We start from the raw sequence: 21,535 nt of genomic DNA, 5'->3' as shown, positions 1-21,535 counted from the left end.
AAAATAAGTATTTTACAAAGAGTGCTTGGACTAAAGTGTTTGTTAGCAATGCAGAAGCGGCTGGCCTGAGACAAAATGTTGTCCTTGAAATCTGTTTTTCAGGGTCATGTGAAAGTGGTGCGCTACCTAGTCAAAGAAGTAAACCAGTTCCCATCGGACTCAGAATGCATGAGATACATAGCAACTATTACTGATAAGGTGAGATTGTAAGAAGGAAAATATTTGTGAAGGGCTAGTGCTGTGAATCAGCTATTGAATGGTCTTTAGCTTCCTGCCACACTGGATTTCAGCCAAATTAGGAATCCCATTGGGCTTTTTGGTAAAAAAGCATTGCAAAAAATGGGAACACGCAGTGACAAAACTTCTGTGTTGTCAGAATAGTAGTAAATGAGGTTTTACTTCTTATCTCTACTTCATTTCAAGTGTTCTCCCAGTCATTACCTCACTCTGGTCTGCATTCCTCCCTCTTGAGCAAGTTTATACTGAATTTATGTGGCTTTGCAGTGGGGTGGAGATTACAGAGTGAACTTACGCTGTGAGTGTGTGTGAGCTTCAGTATGAAGATTCATAAACTTGTAAGAAAAGTTTATATTAGAAAGAAGATAGAAAAAAAGATGATTGGCAGTGAAGTGGTTTCTTAGTGCATATGCTGCTTTTTGCTGTGGAGATTCAGGTTTATTTGGTTTACCTTCAGTCCAGATGAACAGGGCAAAAAATATTTTGTAGTAAGACAAAGGAGAATAGCAGCTGGTGCAGAAATATGATCTTAATGCTTCTATATCTTCACTGCCCTGCTGTGCTGCAGTTGAGTTGTCTTCTTTCTGGGCATCAGATTATGATGAACATGTTGACGCTGAAGAGGTGCTAATGTTTAAATTGGTATGTGTTATTACCAGTGGTGGTGATCACTGCCTGCTTCCGTGATGCTAGCACCTGCTGAATTAATGCACCTTCACTGACATGCTATTAGTATAGGTTTGTGAGCAGTACTAGAGTATTCACCTATTTCCCAGGTGTTTAAAATCATCAACCGACCTTTCTTGATGATACATCTTTATTTCTACAGTTGCTTCACCTTTCAGACCCTTGGCCTTATATTTCATTAAAATTTTTGGTTTTGATTATGGGCATATGTTATGAATGGCCTTTGTACATCACATTGGTGACTGGAGTATCAGTTTGCAAGGCTGGGCTTGAAGAGGAGCTTATCGGAGGAAATCAATTCTCTGTTTGAAATACTTCATTTCAGGAGATGCTGAAGAAGTGCCACCTGTGCATGGAATCAATTGTTCAAGCCAAAGATAGACAAGCTGCTGAAGCCAACAAAAATGCAAGCATTCTTTTGGAGGAACTGGACTTGGAGAAGGCAAGTTTAAAGAGTTTGGAGCTGTGAATATTTATTTGATAAAATTCCAGTTTCACAATCCTACAAGCTTATAAGATCGATGAAAATACGTATTAAAGTGTAGAGTCTATGTGAATACTGTAATTGGAGTGTCTAGAGCTGAGCATCTTGTTGTTCACATGAGCTTTGAACTTTGCTTTTACTGTTACTTGGATAAATTGGATTGAGAAAGTCCGATAAAATTATTTCTTCTGGAATTATATTATTCCAGAAGAAGAATACACACCAAAAGAAGTTTTCTTTTGAGTGTGTTCTTTGGTCAGATGCCTGACAGATGGGTATTTTCCAGGCACACTGGTGCGGATTTTAAGTCTAAACCCTATTTTGTGTCTTTAATATTAAAAATAATATACTAATAATGTTACTAGAACCATAGTGCTGAAGTAGAAATCTAATGGAAAATTCAAAGTACAGATATAACATTAAATGGGCACGTGCTTTTTATTTAAGCTAGGTGAAACCACTTCATGTCTGGTCTTTGAAAGGGAAATGGGTGGTGTTTGGACTACACTGTTGAGACACAAAGAATCCTGAACGTGTGCCTTGGCAAACTCTGACTTCAGTTTAGATGCTGTCTGTTCTGTTTCTACACTAACCTTCTATTAACATGAGTGAGCAGTCTGTTTGGAAGAAGTATCTAAAGACATGGATTGTAGAGAATTTAGCTTGTGTTTTGTAAATATGTTAATCTAAAATGAAGTTCAGCTTCCTGAGAAATGAAAAGCATTTCTTGAAATGCATGGGACATGCTGTAATGCTGTTCAATGTGCTTGACTTGTAGCTAAGGGAAGAAAGCAGGAGACTGGCTTTGGCTGCCAAAAGAGAGAAAAGGAAGGAGAAAAGGAGGAAGAAAAAAGAAGAGCAGAGGCGAAAACTAGAAGAAATAGAAGCAAAAAATAAAGAGAATTTTGAACTTCAAGCTGCTCAGGAGAAAGAGAAGCTAAAAGCTGAAGGTGACTTGAAATATTCGCCTTATTTTTTTTTAAACGCAGCCTTGATTTTATACTTGGTATTTCTTGTCAGAACTGGAATGTAAACTTTCTTAGGACCTGCTGAGTTTTGCTCTTGTTCACCTTTCCTGTTAAGTTTGTAGATTAGTACAGTGGTCCCGGTACTTAAAACCAGGTCAATTATAAGCTTACAAATGGAATAATAGCTGAAAACCTGGCAATGTGGAAATTCCAAATCTGTATCAGCCTCTTGTTATCTATAGAAAACTCTTTCTTCTGCATCTTGTGGTGATGAGTTTCACGTCATGTACTGAGAAATAGTTTTCACTGATTGCTCCCTCACTCTGACATGCTGAAAGAAAAGGAGGGTGTGACAATTATTTTGTTGTTTTATATGTTTGTGCCCTAATTGCTTGTGTCTGTCTTTCCATGTCTGAATTCCATTTCAGTTATTAAATTGCTGCTGCATTTGTTCAAAGAAGTTTGTGTATCAGTTAGGATAAATGACGGGGAGAGGCTCTATGATATGATAGATGTCCCATAGCTAGTGGCTGTGCTTGTTTCTTGAGCTCTTGTATAGTTACTCATGAGTCATTTGATAGAACAGGTGTAATTTAGAAGACAAACCCACTTAAGTTTCCTCAAGCCAACTAGATTACTATGTTTTTTTAACTCTTCCATCAGATGATCCAGAGGTTCCGATGGAGCCTCCAAGTGCTACCACTACAACCACCATAGGTATATCTGCAACTTGGACAACATTAGCAGGTTCCCATGGGAAGAGGAACAACACCATCACCACAACAAGCTCCAAAAGGAAAAACAGGAAAAACAAAGTAACTCCTGATAATGTTCAGATTATATTTGATGATCAACTCCCAATTTCCTATAGCCAACCGGAAAAAGTGAATGGTGAGTCCAAGAGCAGCAGTACTAGTGAGAGTGGTGACAGTGACAATATGAGGATCTCCAGCTGTAGTGATGAAAGCAGCAATAGCAACAGCAGCCACAAAAGTGACAATCATTCTTCCACAGCCGTTATTAACACACAGAGCAACAAAAAGCAACCATCAGTTCTTGTCACTTGTCCAAAGGATGAGAGGAAAGCAGCTACTACTGGCAAATCATCCATCAAGTAAGTTGCTGTGACCATCTCTGCCACCTTAAGGTAGCTGTTGTCCTATGTTTGAATGCTGTGCCCTTGTCTTCACAGACTTGCTTTCCTTAATCCATTGTTAGGAAGTGGGCGAGGCAGTATCCTTGTTCTAGTGTGTATGAGGAGTATAAACATTGTAGTATGAACTTGAACTTAGGTAGTAGGTTATGAAGCAAGAAACATAAGGGAGTGGGACTTTTTAAAGGACATGTAGTGACAGGACAAGGGGGCATGGCTTTAAACTGACAGAGGGGAGATTTAGATTAGACATAAGGAAAAAATTCTTCCCGGTGAGGGTGGTGAGGCCTGGGCACAAGTTGCCCAAAGAAGCTGTGTCTGCCCCATCCCTGGCGCAGTGTTCAGGGCTAGGTTGGAAGGGGCTTGGAGCCACTTGGTCTAGTGGAATGTGTCCCTGCCCATGGTGACGGCTTGGAACCGGATGAGCCTTAAGGTCCCTTCCAACCCGAACCATCCTATGGTTCTGTAATGCTATGAAACATGACCATGGATGTGGAATGAAGGAATTATTGGGGTATTTTGAGATGTAAGAATCTCAATTCAAGCAACTTCTTCATAACATAGTGCTTTTGTGGGGAAAGAGAAAAAAATGGGTTGGGGACAGGGGATGAAGAATGGGCAAAATGCAAGTAATCCATCTGTATTTTAGGATTTTTTATTACATAATGACAGCATCTAATTTCTTTTAAAGGTTGCCAGAAGTTATTGGTGAAGTGGCAAGTAATTCCTTGTCTACATGCACAAAGTCTGGTCCTTCTCCCCTTTCTTCTCCTAATGGCAAGCTCACCATTGCTAGTCCTAAACGTGGTCAGAAAAGGGAAGAAGGGTGGAAGGAAGTTGTGAGAAGGTGAGCAAAATATTCCACTAATTTCCTCCTTATTGATGTCTTTTTTCAGAATGGCTTCTCTAGTGCAGCACTCTGAGGTTACTGAACAACCTTCTTATCAGACCTGATAGACTTCATGATTGTTACTGCTGCGGAGGTTGAATCATGAGTTATAACATCGTTTTGACCAACCTGTCCACTGCCTCATGCCTTGGAAGCATTTTCCACTTAATTTGTTTTGGGTGGTTTTGTTTGTTTGTTTTTGTGTAGGTCCAAGAAGGTTTCTGTTCCATCAACTGTAATTTCCAGAGTCATTGGCAGAGGAGGATGTAACATCAATGCCATTCGTGAGTGCACAGGTGCACACATAGACATTGACAAACAGAAGGACAAAACTGGAGACAGAATAATAACAATAAGGTAAGCAGGCTTTTTTACCAGATTTGCTGGTTCTGGGGTTGGGGTTCTCCATTGTAGAACACTATTGTGTAGAAAAATGTAAAGGTTTGACCTCATTGTCCCTTTAAAGATGACTTCTGGACAGTTAGTTCTTTGAGGGGAGACAAATGGGGTGGGGAAACTGCAAACAATTGCCAGTTGATACCATCATGTTGGTACAAAAGACGACTTGTGAGATGAGCATAAACATTAGGATTCTGCATTTAGACTTGTTTAGGTATTGCTAAACATGAACATCTATTTAGGGAAGTAGATGTTTTAACTGTTTGGGGGTGTTAAGAGTTTTCAACTTAAGCTGCTTAAACTTGTAAGCAGCAAGAACATGCTGAGCTCAGTCTTCAGATGTGGAGTGGTTTTCTCTCTGTGTTAGCATGACGGAAGATAGGCTGGATCGTGTCTTGGAGCTACTTGGCAATACTGTATGTAAATGCTTTAGATGCACTTTCCCTTTTTCCTTCCTTTTATAGGGGTGGCACAGAATCAACAAGACAGGCCACGCAGTTGATCAATGCTCTGATTAAGGATCCAGATAAAGAAATCGATGAACTTATCCCAAAGAACCGCTTGAAAAGTTCAGCTGCAAACTCCAAAATGGGGTCGTCGACACCTGCCGCCACTACAGCTGCTAACAGTTCTCTTGTGGGCATCAAAGTGACCACCGTAGCTGCTTCGTCAACATCTCAGACTGCCTCCGCGCTCACCGTGCCTGCAATTTCTTCAGCATCCACTCACAAAACCATCAAGAACCCAGTGAATAACGTTCGGCCTGGTTTCCAGGTCTCTCTGCCATTAGCATATCCTCCTCCACAGTTTGCACACGCGTTACTCGCTGCTCAGACTTTCCAGCAAATCCGTCCGCCTCGGTTGCCCATGACACACTTTGGAGGCACTTTCCCACCAGCTCAGTCCACATGGGGCCCGTTTCCTGTTAGGCCCCTGAGCCCTGCAAGAGCTACCAACTCACCGAAACCTCACATGGTGCCTCGCCATAACAGTCAGAACAGCGGCGGTTCTCAGGTGAATTCAGCAAATTCTTTGACAACTAGTCCAACGGCTACAACAAGTTCAGTGGCTTCTACTGTGCCTGGTTCTTCTGCAAACGGCAGTCCAAGTTCACCTTCAGTCAGAAGACAGCTTTTCGTCACAGTGGTGAAGACATCGAACGCCACAACGACCACGGTGACAACCACAGCAAGCAACACGAGCACAGCGCCTACAAATGCCACGTATCCAGTTCCTACTGCCAAAGAACACTACCCTGCATCTTCCCCCTCATCTCCTTCTCCTCCTGTGCAGCCAGCAGGTGTTTCCAGAAGCAGTCCTTCCGACTGTGCAGCAACCTCTCCCAGCAAAGGTGCGCCTTCATCTGATCCCGAAGTGGGTAGTCCTCCAGCAGTGGAAACAAGCAGCTCAGCCAGCAGTAGGCAGCCCAGTTCCAGTACTGGCAGCTCATCAGTGCACCCTGCTCATCAGCAGCCTCCAGGAGCTCCACTGCCAGAGGCAAGACCCCCTCTTCAGCAACCTCAGGTTCCCACACCAGATTCTCGCATGGTTGTGCCTCCGAATTTAGCAGTGACGAGCTCATCTGCACCTGTGGCAGGTCCAGCTAATGCCCCAATGACCTATCCCATGTCTCAGACATCAGTAGGGTCTTCGCAGCCTGCAGCTAAGATGGAAAGCCCGGCTATCAGGCCACCTGTTCATGGAACCAGTAGCGTCCATAAGAATCCAGCTCCTGTGCAAAATTCTGCTGTTGCAGTCCTCAACGTTAATCACATCAAAAGGCCCCACAGTGTTCCTTCATCGGTGCAGCTCCCTTCTACCTTAAGTACACAAAGTGCTTCTCAGAATTCAGCTCACCCAGCAAACAAGTCCATGGGTAATAATTTCAGTGCTACTCTACCATTTGGGCCCTTTAGTACGTTGTTTGAGAACAGCCCAACATCTGCTCATGCCTTCTGGGGTGGTTCCGTCGTGTCATCTCAGACAACACCAGAATCAATGCTGTCGGGAAAGTCTTCATTTTTGCCAAATTCAGATCCGTTACATCAGTCTGATACTTCCAAAGCCCCAGGTTTTAGGCCACCGTTACAGAGGCCAGCTCCAAGTCCCTCAGGTGAGTCTGTGTTTTGTGTTCATACCTTAATAAATACACCTAAATAACTGCTGCATGTTTTTATTTTGAACACTTACACTTTCTGCCTAAGCTTCTGTGGTCATTTAGAGTAAATCACTGTCCACCTTGCAATGGAAGGCTGCTCTAATACAGTTTATTTCTATAAGCAAAGTTGAGTTCAGCTTCCTTTTTAAGTACCATCTCAAATTTAATAGCCATTTCTCAGCTGATGAACTTCATAGAAGTCAAGCTGAGGCATTCTTCTTTCTGTCCAGTCTGCTCTTCTGCCATAGCTGAGATAGTAAACCACTTCACTGTGGTTTCAACCTCCCTTCCCAACTACTAGCTAATAACTGTTCCAGTTTGTGATAACCTGCTTCTTGTCCTGAGGCCGCAAGAGAATATGCAGCATCTTCAGAGTGTTAAGATGATAAAAGAACTGTTTTCATGTGAACTTGATCTAAGGTGTTTTAACTACTAAATTTGATCGGAAAAGCTTCCTTGCATTGACTTCCTGAGTTTTGTTGAGCCTTTTGCACAAATGAAAGCCAAGGGGTTGTTGCAGATCTTGTTCTGTGAAGCTTCCAGAAAGAACACACACAGTTGTACCATCTGTGCCTGTTCTAGTAGGACCTGTGAGGTGTTTTGTAGGAAGTGGTATGTCAGTTCATAGGAAAGTAACCCCTGAAAGCCTTGAGAAATTTGACCAAAAGTAAAGGTTGGGTCTTGATAACAGAGGAGGTAGGTGTTGTACTGCTTTGTTCTTCTGTCTGGCACTGCTGAAGGATTTACTGCTTTCCTTGCAACAAAAACTGCAAATGTAAATCTTTCGTCAAATGCCTTATGGGCCCAAAGCCTGATTTGCAGTGTCCAAAGCCTCCATTTATCTTTCCAAAGTCTTAGTTTTTGCTTCTAAAGTCTCATTTTAGGCTTCAAAGACTCATTTTCAGGGCCCAAAGGCTCAGGTTTAGCTTGCAAAGTCTACTTCTCAGATTCCAGTGTGTGTCATCTTCAGGATCTGTTGTGTCATCTTTAGGGTTCAAGCAGTCTCTTGAATGTCCAAACCCATCCTGAAGGGCTCAAACTTCAGTTTTAGGTCCCAAAGTTCTTATTCTGGATTTGAAAGACAACTTTTTATGCTCCAGACCCTTGTTAGGGTGCAAACTGCTCATGGAGGGATCAAAGTCTTGTTTTCTTCGAGTAACCTGGTCTAGTGGAAGGTGTACCTGCCCATGGCAGGGGGTTGGAACTGAATGAGCTTTAAGGTCCCTTCCAACCCAAACCATTCTATGATTTAATATTAAGGGGATAATAATTCCTGTACTTTGAATACCTTGGCTAATTGGTACTATTGGGTATTAATAAAAAATAATTTTCTTAAATAAGCTAAAGTGTATTCATGTTTTGGGGGAAGGAACACTTGAGTGTTTATCAGGGTGTACATAGCATTCTGTCAAATAAAAAAATGGAGAAAGTCTTCAAATCTTTAGTAGTATTTCTGCCATTCTCAGTACAGAGTCATATTACCTAAATATAAGAATATAAGTTCCAGGTCAACAAAATGCCCAATGTCCAGTTACATATTATATTCCCTTAATTTAGTTGCATTCAAGGTGCCTGCATGGTAACATGAGAATCATTCTTGATTTATATATGCAGCGCAACTGCCACATACTGCTAGGACTCACAGATTATGAAGGCTAAGACACCCAGTTCGCTTGGGGAAAATAGTAACAATTCCCCACTCCCTCCCAGCAATTGACTGGGTAAAAGTTTTCCTTCTCTCCATTATTTCCATGATATGGGTGACCTGTTTGTGGAGATACTGGGGTTCTGGGAGTCACCTGTGCCCATTTCTCTCCTAGGTATTGTCAGTATGGATTCACCCTATGCTTCTGTAACACCTTCTTCTACACACCTGGGTAATTTTGCCTCCAACCTCTCAGGAGGTCAGATCTATGCGCCTGGGACTCCTCTTGGTGGAGCACCTGCAGCTGCTAATTTTAACAGACAGCATTTTTCCCCACTTAGTTTATTGCCTCCATGTTCATCAGCATCAAATGGTGAGTTCTAGTCATCGTTCTTACAGTCATCTTGCAAACAAAAAGTTGGGGTTTTGGTTAGTGAAGGTAATATTCCAAGTGTGAGTTGTGTAAAACTTGTAATGATGTACTAAAGCCAGCATACAATGGTGATGGCTTAGTGTCCAGGAAAAAATACCTGGGGCAAGTTCTGGTACCTTCCTCTGTGTGTTGCCCTTGCAGTATTGGCTACACAGTGGAGTTTTTGTACAAAACCCAATTAAGCTGTTGAGTGGTGGCTTATTCAGGGAACAAGTTAGTCTGTTACTGGGAAAAATAATGACAAAACCTAGAAAAAAACCCTCAAACCAACAACAACATGGGTTTATTTCACTATGGTTTTGGATATAATCCTCCAGTCCTCCACTGCTGCTTCACAGTAACGTTTAGTTAAGGTTTTGAACCTGCCTCTTGTCATCAGTTGTGGTGTGCGTCCAGTAGCTGAGCCGACGGGGCATGATAAATCATTCAATGTGAGAGAGTAAATTGGTGGTGAATGTGTCTCTGCTCTGAAAGGAAAACCACTAAAATTATCCTGAATTGTTTGCTATATGAATCTGCCATTAGTAAACTATCCATTTTCACTTGTTTGATGTATGGCTTGACATCAAAGCATAGGTTTGTGGTCATTTGAGACATTCTGGTTGTTGTTACTAAGTGCTTTCATTGCTCTTGTTGCAGAATCTCCTGCTCAGTCAGTGTCTTCTGGAGTAAGAGCACCATCTCCCACCCCTTCAGCAGTGCCCTTGGGATCAGAAAAACCCAGTAATGTTTCTCAGGACAGAAAAGTTCCTGTTCCTATTGGGACTGAACGGTCTGCACGTATTAGGCAAACTGGAACATCTACTCCATCTGTTATCGGGAGCAACTTAGCTGCTCCAGTGGGACATAGTGGGATTTGGTCCTTTGAGGGTATAGGTGGCAATCAAGGTATGTAATGGTAGCAAGATGTCCCTATGCTTGTGTTTGACCCCAGTATTGTCTTTTCCTAATTTGTCTTTGGAGATGGAAGATGACACAGAAATGAATGCCTCAAAATGCAGAGTGCTGTTGACAAAGGAGTTGGATCAGGGACTTCTGTTTGCCCTCCTTCCCATGTGACTGTGTTGTAACAAGGTCTCAGAAAGCCTCAGGGGTTCTGAAATGCCTTGACTGTGAAGATCTGTTACTCCAAGCAAGAAGTAACAGAGAAAATAAAACCACGGGGTTGAACTGAGTGAGGATCACTGGATTTAGGAAGAGGGGAAGTGAAGATACCTCAAGATAACTATGTATTTTATATCTGTAGAGGAACAGATTATTTTGTACAATGGGAGTTAATATTTAACGTGAATTAGTAGCCTGCACAAAATGAGATTTCAGTTTTCCTCTCTTGCTGAGTATTAGAATGGCTTCAGAAATGTTTCTCTATTCCTTTTCTGCTTCTCCAATTACAATTTCCTTGTTTTATTTTGAAAAATTGGCTTTCTTGGATGTCTGAGGCTTGAAGTGTAGTAACAATAACAAGCTGTGTCTAATGAATTTGTGTAATTAGAACATGAGCACATGTCTCCAGCTGGTCATTTGCTGGTTTAGCTTTTCAAAAGTACTTCTCTGTCTCTTAGTTCGTTATCATTCTTCCATGAATTATTTAATGAAGCGGAGCAAATGCCTGCTAGAGTACCTAGCCTTTTCACAGCACCAAATGCACAAGGGATTGAGGGTTTTGGAGGAGGGAGAGTTAGCACAAATGCCAGCTTTCCCTTTCAAATGAAGGAAAAGCTCAGAGGTAACACTTAAGTTGCATATAGCTGTTGAAAACGCCTTGCACTGCCTCAGTGGGGGCATGCAGGTGCCATTTCTGATTTTCTCCATCCCATGCACACCTAAGTTTTAATGTAGCTAGATGCAGAGGAACTGCAAGCAAAGTAAATGCCACTTTAGGAAACATTCAAGTGTGCATTTGGGCTGGAAAATGGGTGATAAGCAGATGTCATTTAATGTTGTTGCTCTCTTCTGTGTTGCTAGATAAAGTGGATTGGTGTCACAGCGGGATGGGGAGCCACATGATCCACAGGCCCATGTCTGATCCCGGTGTGTTCTCACACCAAGCCATGGAGAGAGACAGCACGGGAATTGTAACGCCTTCCGGTACATTCCATCAGCCCGTTCCTGCAGGATACATGGACTTCCCAAAAGTCGGGGTAAGGACCTTCTTGGGCTTGATACACATGGTACTACTCCATTTCCGTGTTGGCTCATGAGGCAGATGAACAACCTGGAGATATTGTTTGCTGTGCTACAATGCTGACTGGCACTCACAGTACTGCAGAAGTGCTGATCTAATAAAAAATAACTTGTCCATGATGCAATAAATAGATGCATAGAAAGGTTTGATTTTTTTTTTTTTTTTTTTTTTTTTTATTCGAGCATTTTATTACTGCTTTAAGACAGAGTTTCTTTAACTGGTATCCCCTTTTGTCATTCTGCCCATGCTGTAGTAGCAGTGTTTATGAACACTTAACTGATTCTTGCTTTTTCCTCCCCTAAGGGTATGCCTTTTTCTGTGTATGGGAATGCGATGATTCCTCCTGTAGCCCCCATCACAGATGGTACTGGAGGCCCTATATTCAATGGGCCTCATGCTGCTGACCCATCTTGGAACTCGCTGATAAAGATGGTTTCAAATTCCACAGAAAATAATGGGCCTCAGACAGTAAGTTTTGAATTTTTATGTTCTCAATTTTGTTTTGACTTAAACAGTGTGGGGAAGGAAAGATCTTAATGGTTAGTATGGAAATACACTGTGGTGTTTCTTAGTTTTGCTCATGTCTTTAAGCAGCTCATACAGCCCCTCCTACTCACTACAGCACTGATGTGTCAGTACTTAGTACTAAACTTCAGTCACCTCTCCAAGATGCATCCGAAGAAAAATCAGCATCATTAAGATCAGCAGTTCTAGGATTGTGCTGTTTATTTTCGTGAATGCATTTGTGCTGGAGAGTTGGGAAGTTTGCTTCCATCTGAGCTTAGTGCAGCTGCCTATTCTATCAGGGTAGGCACCTGGTTAGTTAACTGCTGATCAGCTTTCTTGGTGATATGTTTTAGGCAAGTCTGGATAGAAAAGATAGTTCTGTGCTGTATATTGTGCATAAAACGATTGTGATTTCTTTCTGTTCAGTTTTGCATTTGGAAAAACACAATCAATTTGCTTTTATTTATTTGCTGTTAGGTAAGATTTCCATCCCCGCAAGGGCAAACAGCGTTAGTTCTGTGGGATTGTTGCCAGGCTTTTGGAAGATCTGATGCCTTCACAGTGGCAGGAGTTGATGTGGGAAGGCAGAAGTATCTCTCCTCTCTGCTGCTCTGATCTTGCCTGGGTTATAGGCTTGTCCACTAAAGATTATTTAGGTATAGGGATTTTGTTCTCCTAAATCTCTTGTTGGTGCATACCCAACAACTAATATTAAATGGCTTCTCAGTAGCTCTTGTTACATTATATCCTGTGTTTATTTTTAATAGTACAGTGAGCTCTGTTAGTAAATATATTTCTGGATATAATTTCCTTGAGAGCCCTCCAAGCTGCAAAGAGCAGCTCCCAGCACTGGCAGATCATAGGTGTGCAGAAGAAGCAATCTGATTTTAGCCACAGTTCATGCGCTGTGCTGAAGTGGCTCATGTCTGGTAGAGGCTACTTCTGGTTTAGGGAGAAGACCTTGTACCTCAGAGAAGGATTTAGCTGCTTGTCTTTGGGTTTCTCCAGAGCTGAGGGTGTTGGTATGTACTGAGGTAAAACAATTCAGGGTGCCAGAAAGCAAGTTCTTGAAAGTTCAGACAATCTAAAGTAAAGAGGAAAGATAGTCTCTTGTTCTTACTGGAGGTCTTCAGGTGCTCTCCTTGCCAAGAATTTTGCACATGAAGAGTCCTGTTACTTCTCCTTGGCAGTTTAGAGAGAGCACTTGTTTTCCTGGGTCTAAAGGGAACAGTAAAATACTTACTATATCAGTGTTGCTGTGATGGGGGAACTAGTGGGCATAAATAGCATTGATTTCTCTTTGATTTTGGGATGAAGGGTTGGGCTGGGTGGGAGTACTTTGCTACACTAAATAAAAAGGAAGAGGAAGATGGACCGATGCTTTGGCCAAGATAGAAAAGTACAGGCAGAAAAATTAACGCCCCATTTCCCTTTTTTCTCACCTGAATTACTGCTGGATAAAACAAGTGTGGGAAGGAACTTTGTGTAGTTTGTGTTGCCATGTTATATGATGCCAGACTTTGCTTGGGTGCAGAGAAAACCATAAGTACCGAAAGTAACTTTGACTGCTGCTGTTTTGACTGATCCCAAAGCATGGTGTTAAATGAAGCTTTCTCTTTCAGGTGTGGACTGGAACTTGGACACCTCATATGAACAGTGTGCATATGAACCAGCTGGGCTGAGTGGGATCAACTTGCTAGCCTCAAGATTCCTTTTTGGCAGAGGAAAACACAAGTGGCAGAAACAGTTTATGTCCTCCCAGATCATTCTACTGATGTGCTTGACTGAAGTGTGTAGGCTTTTTGCAGAAGAACTTACTAACTGACCTTTTTCTGTGAACATTGTGACCGCCCATTCCCCACCATCATACGTTTCAACTTAGTTAGCCTTTATTCTTTCTTTTTTTTTTTTTTTCTTTTTGTGTGTGTGTGTTTAGGTTTTTTTTCCTCCTTTTTTTTTTTTTCTTTTTGTTTGTTTGGGTTTGTTTTTTGTTTTCCTTTTTTTTTTTTTTTATATGACTTTCTGTTGAAGCTGTTCTTTGGCTGGTTGGTTTTAGTACTGTAAACTGCTTCTGAGCAAACACAGAAATTTAGCAAAACTTATGTAAACTTGATCCTGAAGTTTTAGAATGGCAAATAAATGTACAATTGTTTACATAACAAATGGCTAAGCAGAAAGTAAATTTCAGTATGTCAGTATAGAGGCTCTACTTTACGTAGACTTAAATTAATGTGAGATATGTACCTTCATATTCAGAAATCTGGATGTTTCCTTCATACATTAAACTATTAATAAGCATAACTTTTCTACTTGTGTAATTTAAGTACATTATAAAGAAAAAGGGGCATTCTCTGAGGGCTTTCCCTGTGTGCGCGGTGGATTCTCTGAGAAGGCATGCAGCAGTTGGAACCAGATCTTTTGAGAGTTTCCATTTTCCTTCCGTTGAAAGGCTTTCCAGCAAAAAGCACCCAAGAAAACAGCCTTTTGGCACATGCAGTACTTCCCACACTGAACTCCTTCCCTACTTGCCTGGTAAAGGGCATCAATATATCACACTCTGCAGCATCTATTAGAAGTTATTCTTGCAGTTGGCTTGGCGCAGCAAGGTGTGTTCTCTTGCCACAAGTGCTCCCAGAACTGTTTCTCTGGCTCCTTCCGCTGCCTACAAAAGTAATTTCAGAACACATCCTTGGTTTTCACCATAAGTCTCATCAAGGATGAGGCTTTTAGGGTGCAGCTTAGCTCATAAAGTCAGCTCCAAAGGAAAGCTGATTTTGGAAAAAGTGTCTTTGTTCTAGTAGATTGTCTTGATCCGAACCTTGTTCCAAACATCCTGGTAAACCATGGAGATTTATTGGGAGAGTCCAAGTGTGAATTCCCTTACAGTCATTGTTGGAAGCCATCACTTTTTCACTCACCAACTCGGAGTTGCTTGGAGTGAATGGCAAGACCAGGAGTGTTTCTCAGGGGTTTTATGAGGCAACACCAAGGCAGAAGGGACTCACTGCTCCAGTCAGGAAACCTATTGGGTTTGTGTAGATCTACTTTCAACCATAGGTTGGATTCTGGTGGTCAGGAAAATGGAGGGTCTGTTTTGTTGACTTGAAAAGTCAAACAGGCCAGGGCAGTGGAGGGTGGATGGTACTAGTGTGGTGTTGGGTTGGGTATGTGGAGTTCTGGGGGGTGAGAGGATCTGGAAGTGGTATGAGGAACATTTGGGGGTTCTATTTGGATTGGTTTTTTTTCCCTCAGACACATTTTTTTAGTACTTGAACTATAATGCTTTTTATTTGACCAATACAGAACAGGTATGTACTCCTTCTGGGATGTAGGAGGTCGTCTTTATTAAAGGCAAAGAAAGAAAACCTGTGTGCCTGCAGTGGCTCCCTCGGGCTCTGTGCGCACTGAGGCGGTTTTCCCCCTCTCCGTGCCGTGGCGGAGGTAAGCAGCCACGCTTCCCACCGCGCAGGAGTCCCAGCAGTGTGCAGTGACCTCCGCGCCCAGCCCACCCGCTAGTGAGGAGCTGTCAACTGCCAAAAGGCCCTCCTCAGCCCTCTGACCGCCCTTCCGCCCTCAGCCGCTATGCCGGCCGCGGCGCCTGGCGCGTGCGTGGCTCCGCCCCCTGGCGGAAGCTGTCAGCCATGTGGCGGTTGGCGCGGGCGGGCGCCGCTCGGTTAACGGCCGCGGCGGCCCCGGCGGCGCCGCTCGGCGGCCCAGGCGGCTGGTACGAGTGGTGGTCGCAGTCGCCGCCTGTGCACTGGGCTGAGGGCGGTCTGACGGCCCTGCAGGCGTCCGCGGGGCTGCCGTGGTGGGCGGCCATTGCCTGCGGCGCCGCCCTTCTCCGCACCGCCGTCACCTTGCCGCTGGCCGCGCACCAGTGCCGGCTCCTGGCGCAGGTGGGTGCCTTAAGGTTTACTTCACGTTTTTGTTGCTAGAGCTGCGGCATTAAAAACGTGAAGTAGCCTCCAGCAGATTCTGAACGCCTGCTTTCTCTAAAAAGGGAGAAGGTTGAAATCACTGAAGAAGTTCATGAGCTGCAGCAGAAGGAGCCTGTGCTCTGCATGGAAAAGTGTGTTTGTTCCTCCCGTTTCTGCTGTTTCTTGTGTATGTATAACATATATATACATACACACACACATACATGAAGCCACTGGTGTGGTGCTTCGCAGGTGCTAGAGCTTAATTTGGTTTGGAATCAGCTAGATCTTTATTACTTACCTGTGTGTCAGGCTGGTCTGTCCAGGTGTGGTCATGGACGGGGTTCATCAGTGACCATGGTTCAAAGAGTGTTACTGCAGAAGAACCATAATGTAATCCTTTTATTGCAGTGTGTTTGAGGTGGTTTTTTTTGTTTGTTTCGGTTGTTATAGTAATGCTTGCTCATTTTCCCTTTTGACTGCAGAAGTGATTATGGTATTGCACTCCTGCATAATGGGGCCTCTTATTCTTCATGATTAGTGACTTCAGTGACTGCAGGGTTGTGTCCTGCTGGGCTTTAGAGGTTTTTGAGGCGACATTAAAGGGTGGGGTGTTTTTTGTTAAGTAAAGTAGCTTAAAGGTCACAGTTGCTGAGTGAAGGTAGAAAGATTCTTATTCAGAACAAAATATAAAATTTTAATTTTGTAGTTACATGTATAAATTCATACACGCGTATATTGTTATATATTTTTATATTTGTATATATAGATTTATATATAGATTATATTCTTAAAGGTCTTTTCTAACCTACTTGAGTCTGTGATTCTCTATAGATTTGCTTATGTATATGTATGTATAACATACAGGTATATGTATGCTTATTTAGATATAGATGCATATAAAATATATACATTATACACACACGTATATTTTTATATACTGTATTTTGAGTAGTATGTTTGACTTTTGCTGTCAATACTTCTCGCATCATATCTTGATGTGGTTATGTTGTTAGAAGGTCTTCACAGATGGCACCTTGTCCTTCGCAGTGGTTTTTAATGCCTGTGCAGTATCAGTTGGGGAGAGAAACTGTTTGCTATGTGTAAGTGTGCATAAACATTTTTCCTTTTCTTTTGCTAGCTGGAAAACTTGCAGCTTGAGATTAAAAACCTGGCTGAGCGCCTTCGCTATGAAGTTTCTGTTCGTGGAAAGCAACTGGGTTGGTCTGAAAAGGTGGCCAGGTAAGGTGGAGATTATATGTATATCTTACAAGCCCCTTCCAGATTGTGGAACAGCAGAAGGGACAGCCCCATGCACAACAGTTGTACAGAAGGATTCTGCCCTTACCCAGAGCTGAGATTTTCTTACCGCTTCTACTGATTTGTCTTTGTTATACTGCCCTTCAGAGCATATCTGGTTTAAAGCTCTGTATTTGTGGTAGGCTTATGATTATAGGGCCAAACCCAGGATTACATTTTTTTTCCAGTTGTTGTCTTTACTTGTGGCCAAAGTTCCCTTAGCTATGGTGGTATCTTAATATTGCTTGAATGGTTGTGGTCGTGCTGATTTGTTAGTGTAATGCTGCACCCTGTGTGTAGCAGTGTGTGGGTCTAAGCCAGGATGCTGAGGATCACATAACTGACTGGTTGCCTCTGCATTGAGGAAGTCATACCCTAGTTCAGGCAAAAAAGCACCATGAAATAGCATGTCAGACAAGTTACTGGTTGCTCTCTAACAGCTATTGTGAGAGGACTTCTTTTGTTTCTTTCTACAAGGTTCCACTATAAGAAGAATCTGCGGAGAATTATCACGGAGCTGTACATTCGAGACAACTGCCACCCCTTCAAAGCCACTCTGCTTGTGTGGGTGCAGGTTCCCATGTGGGTCTGCGTGTCCCTCGCTTTGCGCAACTGCAGTGTTGGTGCCACGGGCTCAGAAGGTGACTCACCTGAACAGACACTCTCTTAACAGTCATTTTTAGTTCATTTACTGTTCTTATAGATGCTTTGTTGCTTAAAGAACACTGTCTCCTTAGCTTGACATATAAGCTGATAAAAAAACCTACTCCACTACTAAGTTTTTGAACTTAATATAGTTAAGCATAGATAAACAGCTGATAAAGTTGAATTTCAAAAGCTTTGGTTCAGCCTGGAGAAGCGAAGCTGCGTGGAGACCTCAGAGCAGCCTTCCAGTATCTGAAGGGAGCCTATAAGGATGCTGGAGAGGGACTCTTCATAAGGGACTGTAGTAATAAGACAAGGGTTAACGAGTTAAAACTGAAACGGGAAGTTCAGGTTAGATGTGAGGAGGAAGTTCTTTACTGTGAGGATGGTGAGGCACTGGCACAGTGGTAAATGTCCCATCCCTGGCGGTGTTCAAGGCCAGGTTGGACAGAGCCTTAGGTGACATGGTCTAGTGTCAGGTGTCCCTGACCATGGCAGGGGGTTGGAACTGGATGATCTTAAGGTACTTTCCAGCCCAAACCATTCTGTGAGGGTGTGTGAGTGTTCAGTTATTTTGTCGTCTTCTGAAGACAGAGTTTATTGGGGAAAAAAATTGTCTTGGATTTTTTATGGTTCAAAAGCATGCTTAGCAGGTGGCATTACCCATGCCACAGCACATTCATTATTAATCTGTGGGGGGTTTTTTTCCATATGAAACTTCATATGAAGTACTGTAGACAAGGTAAGTATGGGGGGAATTTTTTTTTTTTTTTTTTAATAAAAATACTGATATTTTGGTTTTTTTAGAAGAGAGTTTATAGTTTGTTTTTCTAAAAATTATAGCAGGTCATACAGTTATTAAGAAAAATATAATTATTTCAAAACCACAAAATATGTAGTGGCTGTAGGTTGTAGTATTGCATATTTTCCTCATTGGTTTGTAAGGTGGAGGTTGAGATCCAGCTAATTCTTATCACAGCTTTACCTGGCCCTGCCACTAGCCAAGTTGGGTCTCAGCTGTTATCTCCCCCCCCTTTTTTTTTTTTTTTTGTACTTCTGTTGATAGCAGATTGCCTGGAAACACAATTTAAACTCAAGATTTCTGCTTTACCAGTATTTATTGCATAGTAAAAACATCCCCAGAAACTTGGATGATTTGATTATTGTCCTCGGTTCAGCTGTAGCAGTCATTTTTCTCCTTCTTAGTAGATGGTGCAGTGCTGTGTTTTTGGCTTTAGTCTGATGACAGTGCTGATAATACACAGACGTTTTTAGTTGCTGCAAAGGAATGCTTACTCCAATCAAGGACTTTTCTGTCTCTCATGCTGTGCCAGCGAGGAGGGGCACAAGAAGCCAGGAGGGAGCAGAGACAGGACACCTGACCCAAACTAGCTGAAGGGATATTCCGTACCACAGCACATCATGCCCAGTGTAGAAACTGGGAGGAGCTACCAGGAAGGCTGAGATCGCTGCTGGGGTCGGGCTGGGTATTGGTCAGCGGGTGGTGAGCAGTTGTATTGTGCATCACTTGTGTTTATTATTTTCCTTTTCCCCTTTTAGTTCTATATTCTCTTCCCTTGTTATTTCCCTTATCATTATTGTTATTGGTGGTAGCAGTAGTGGTTTGTGTTATACCTTAGTTACTGGACTGTTCTTATCTCAGTCCATGGGAGTTACATTGTTTTGATCTCTCCTCCTATGGGAGCAGGGAGGGGAAGAAAGGGGGAGGGGGAGTGAGCAAGCGGCTGCATCGTTCTGAGTTATGGGCTGGGCTTAAACCATGACAATTGTAATACATGGTACAGTTCTAACTAACCTGAGGTAGCAAATAATGCTTAATTCCATGTTTTCTTTGACCTTGTTGTAGTTCAGGAGCAGTTCTCAGCAGGTGGAGCACTGTGGTTCACAGACCTCACAGCACCAGACTCTACATGGATTCTGCCAGTTTCACTTGGGCTTGTGAATTTGCTGATAGTGGAGGTACGTTGGTGGAATGAATAGGGTGATTGCAAACGGATAGTTGTTTTTATAGAATTTGAAGACAGTATTACCCAGTTACAAAACATGGCAACATATTGGTAGTTTCAGATTATCACTGCTCGAAATGCATTGGACAGAGCTGAAAATTAACTTAATTGTATGTATTTATTTGAATGTGTGGGTTCTTGTTTAGGGATGACAGATTCTCATGTGACCTGTCTCTGATAATTCATTGGCTTTGCTTAAGCCTCAGTAAAATTTAGTCTTGACTTTGAAGTTCCTCTTAAGAGTGACATTCTAATCAGTTCCTGGAGCGTTAAGCATCCAAAAGCATATGTGGGGTTTCTCGGTTTGTTCTACCCCCTGTGATTTGTTACTGCATTGTGGTCAAAAGTAACAATATTATGTTTTCTTAAGAAATTGAAAAAATCCAGAATTTTTTTGGATTGTAGCAGTATGACTGAAATGGAAGGTGCAAAATGAAAGTAAGACATGAACGAGAGATCTGTGTTACAGGAAACCCTTTGCCATCTTTCTCATGTTAGTCATTTCCTAAAGAACTTGTTTGTAACTCTGGGTTTCTCCTCTCTCAGATCTTTGCTGCACAAAAGATGAAAGTTTCCAGGTTCCAGAAGCTTATTACAAACTTCTTTCGAGTGGTGTCAGTAGTAATGATCCCTGTTGCTGCAACAGTCCCTTCTGTAAGTACAGAGTCTTGCTGGTGCCTCCATTAACCCGTGACTCCAGTATGATCCTAGTACTTCAAAAGCAGCCCAGATGCTGCTCTTTAATACATCATTCTGTTATAAGGTATTTTGTCTATGTGTATTTTTAAATTCTTAGTAAGTTTGAAATATTTTTGTCTAAGAGGGAAGAACCTGCAAAGTTAATGTTTCTAAACATCATTTTCACAAACTGGGGCTTGGAAACACATTCAGAACAGCTTAGTATCCTTTTTGTGATTTCAAAAGTGAGAGGAAAACTTTATATAAGGACACATAGAGAAAATGTTTGCTTGCTGTCAGAAGTAAGCAGCAGAGTTCATAAGTCAAGGCTTTTCCCACAATTTTGTTAAAACACTTCTCACTTTACCAGGTGTTTTTCTACTTATGAACATAAAAATAATCATCTGGTTGTTTGGCTCATCAACTTAGAGTTGGAAACATAGAAGTTTAAGCAAGTGTGATATGAATTAATTTATGAACTGTTGTCAAGCTTCAGTGTATGTGATTCTTTTTCCCAGAGGAGATGAGAAAGAGTGAAAAATACATTTTCAGTGGAAGCCATTATTATTGGGAGGAGTAGTTTTAGATGAGTTCCTTTTCTGGGTGACTGGGATTAAGCAGTGGCTGTAGTTCATGCCAAGCTGCTGAAGTGATTTCAAATGAGAACAAGGAGGCTGAACTGGGCTTGGTCTCATTGCAGTCCATGGCGTTGTACTGGCTGTGTTCCAGCTTCGTGGGACTCGCTCACAACCTGTTGCTGCGGTCTCCAGCCTTTCGTCGACTGTGTTGGATACCAAGGACCAAATCAGAAACAGATACTCCCTACAGGGATATCCTGTCTGCCTTGGCTACCAAATACAGTTTCAAGAAATGATGTAGTTGGAAATCTCAGAAGAGCTGTCCCACAGATCTTGCAGGGGTAATTATGTTTTATTGAGATGTACTTATTTACGGTAAGATATTGCAGCTGGAATTATGTTTATTTTCTGAATAAAGAGCTGGCTGGCCATAAAAAATGGCTGTGTGGCACAACTGTGTGTTTATTGCGAAGTTTTGACTCAGAATAATCCAGCAATACAGGTTTGCTTCCTGAATTATCACAGGAAATTGTGCAGATGATTTAAATAAAACTGGTTCATCTGGTGGAGCTGATCTGACCCATAGTCTAGTGAACAAGTTTTGGGGTGAGGAAAAAGGCTAGACAGGTTGATACTGTAGTTATTG

At 42.2% G+C, this 21,535-nt stretch overlaps 2 protein-coding genes across 6 annotated transcripts in view; both read left to right on the top strand.

Annotated features, from left to right (window-relative positions):
• Positions 1–14,378, top strand: part of ANKRD17 (ankyrin repeat domain 17) — a 91,364-nt gene extending 76,986 nt beyond the window's left edge. For 4 of the 5 annotated variants that reach the window (XM_080629597.1, XM_080629596.1, XM_080629595.1 and 1 more), the window contains exons 23-34: positions 103–198; positions 1,250–1,366; positions 2,187–2,358; positions 3,040–3,490; positions 4,221–4,376; positions 4,626–4,775; positions 5,282–6,930; positions 8,796–8,993; positions 9,693–9,941; positions 11,019–11,194; positions 11,542–11,706; positions 13,368–14,378. In XM_080629597.1, the coding sequence (XP_080485723.1) occupies positions 103–198; positions 1,250–1,366; positions 2,187–2,358; positions 3,040–3,490; positions 4,221–4,376; positions 4,626–4,775; positions 5,282–6,930; positions 8,796–8,993; positions 9,693–9,941; positions 11,019–11,194; positions 11,542–11,706; positions 13,368–13,427 (3,639 nt within the window). In that variant the 3' untranslated portion in view covers positions 13,428–14,378. The remainder of the gene's footprint in view (positions 1–102; positions 199–1,249; positions 1,367–2,186; positions 2,359–3,039; positions 3,491–4,220; positions 4,377–4,625; positions 4,776–5,281; positions 6,931–8,795; positions 8,994–9,692; positions 9,942–11,018; positions 11,195–11,541; positions 11,707–13,367) is intronic. The other variant, XM_080629598.1, reaches the window with a different exon arrangement.
• A 1,138-nt stretch (positions 14,379–15,516) lies between these two features.
• COX18 (cytochrome c oxidase assembly factor COX18) lies at positions 15,517–21,308 on the top strand. Its single transcript, XM_080626238.1, has 7 exons — positions 15,517–15,641; positions 15,746–15,849; positions 16,804–16,904; positions 17,439–17,602; positions 19,474–19,586; positions 20,180–20,287; positions 21,012–21,308. The coding sequence occupies exons 2-7, from the start codon at positions 15,775–15,777 to the stop codon at positions 21,183–21,185; spliced, it is 735 nt and encodes a 244-aa protein (XP_080482364.1). The 5' UTR covers positions 15,517–15,641; positions 15,746–15,774; the 3' UTR covers positions 21,186–21,308.
• Positions 21,309–21,535: the final 227 nt, after the last annotated feature.

The sequence above is a fragment of the Psittacula echo genome (genome assembly GCF_963264785.1).
Source record: "Psittacula echo genome assembly, chromosome: 1".
Taxonomy (NCBI): Eukaryota; Metazoa; Chordata; class Aves; order Psittaciformes; family Psittacidae; genus Psittacula; species Psittacula echo.
This window is presented reverse-complemented; position numbering and strand designations above follow the sequence as displayed.

Coding starts and splice junctions, on each gene's coding strand:
- COX18 (XM_080626238.1), top strand. CDS start 15,775: ATGAGCTGCAGCAGAAGGAGCCTGTGCTCTGCATGGAAAAGTGTGTTT. Junction 15,850..16,803: donor CCGTTTCTGCTGTTTCTTGT/GTATGTATAACA, acceptor TTCTTTTGCTAG/CTGGAAAACTTGCAGCTTGA. Junction 19,587..20,179: donor TGAATTTGCTGATAGTGGAG/GTACGTTGGTGG, acceptor CTCCTCTCTCAG/ATCTTTGCTGCACAAAAGAT.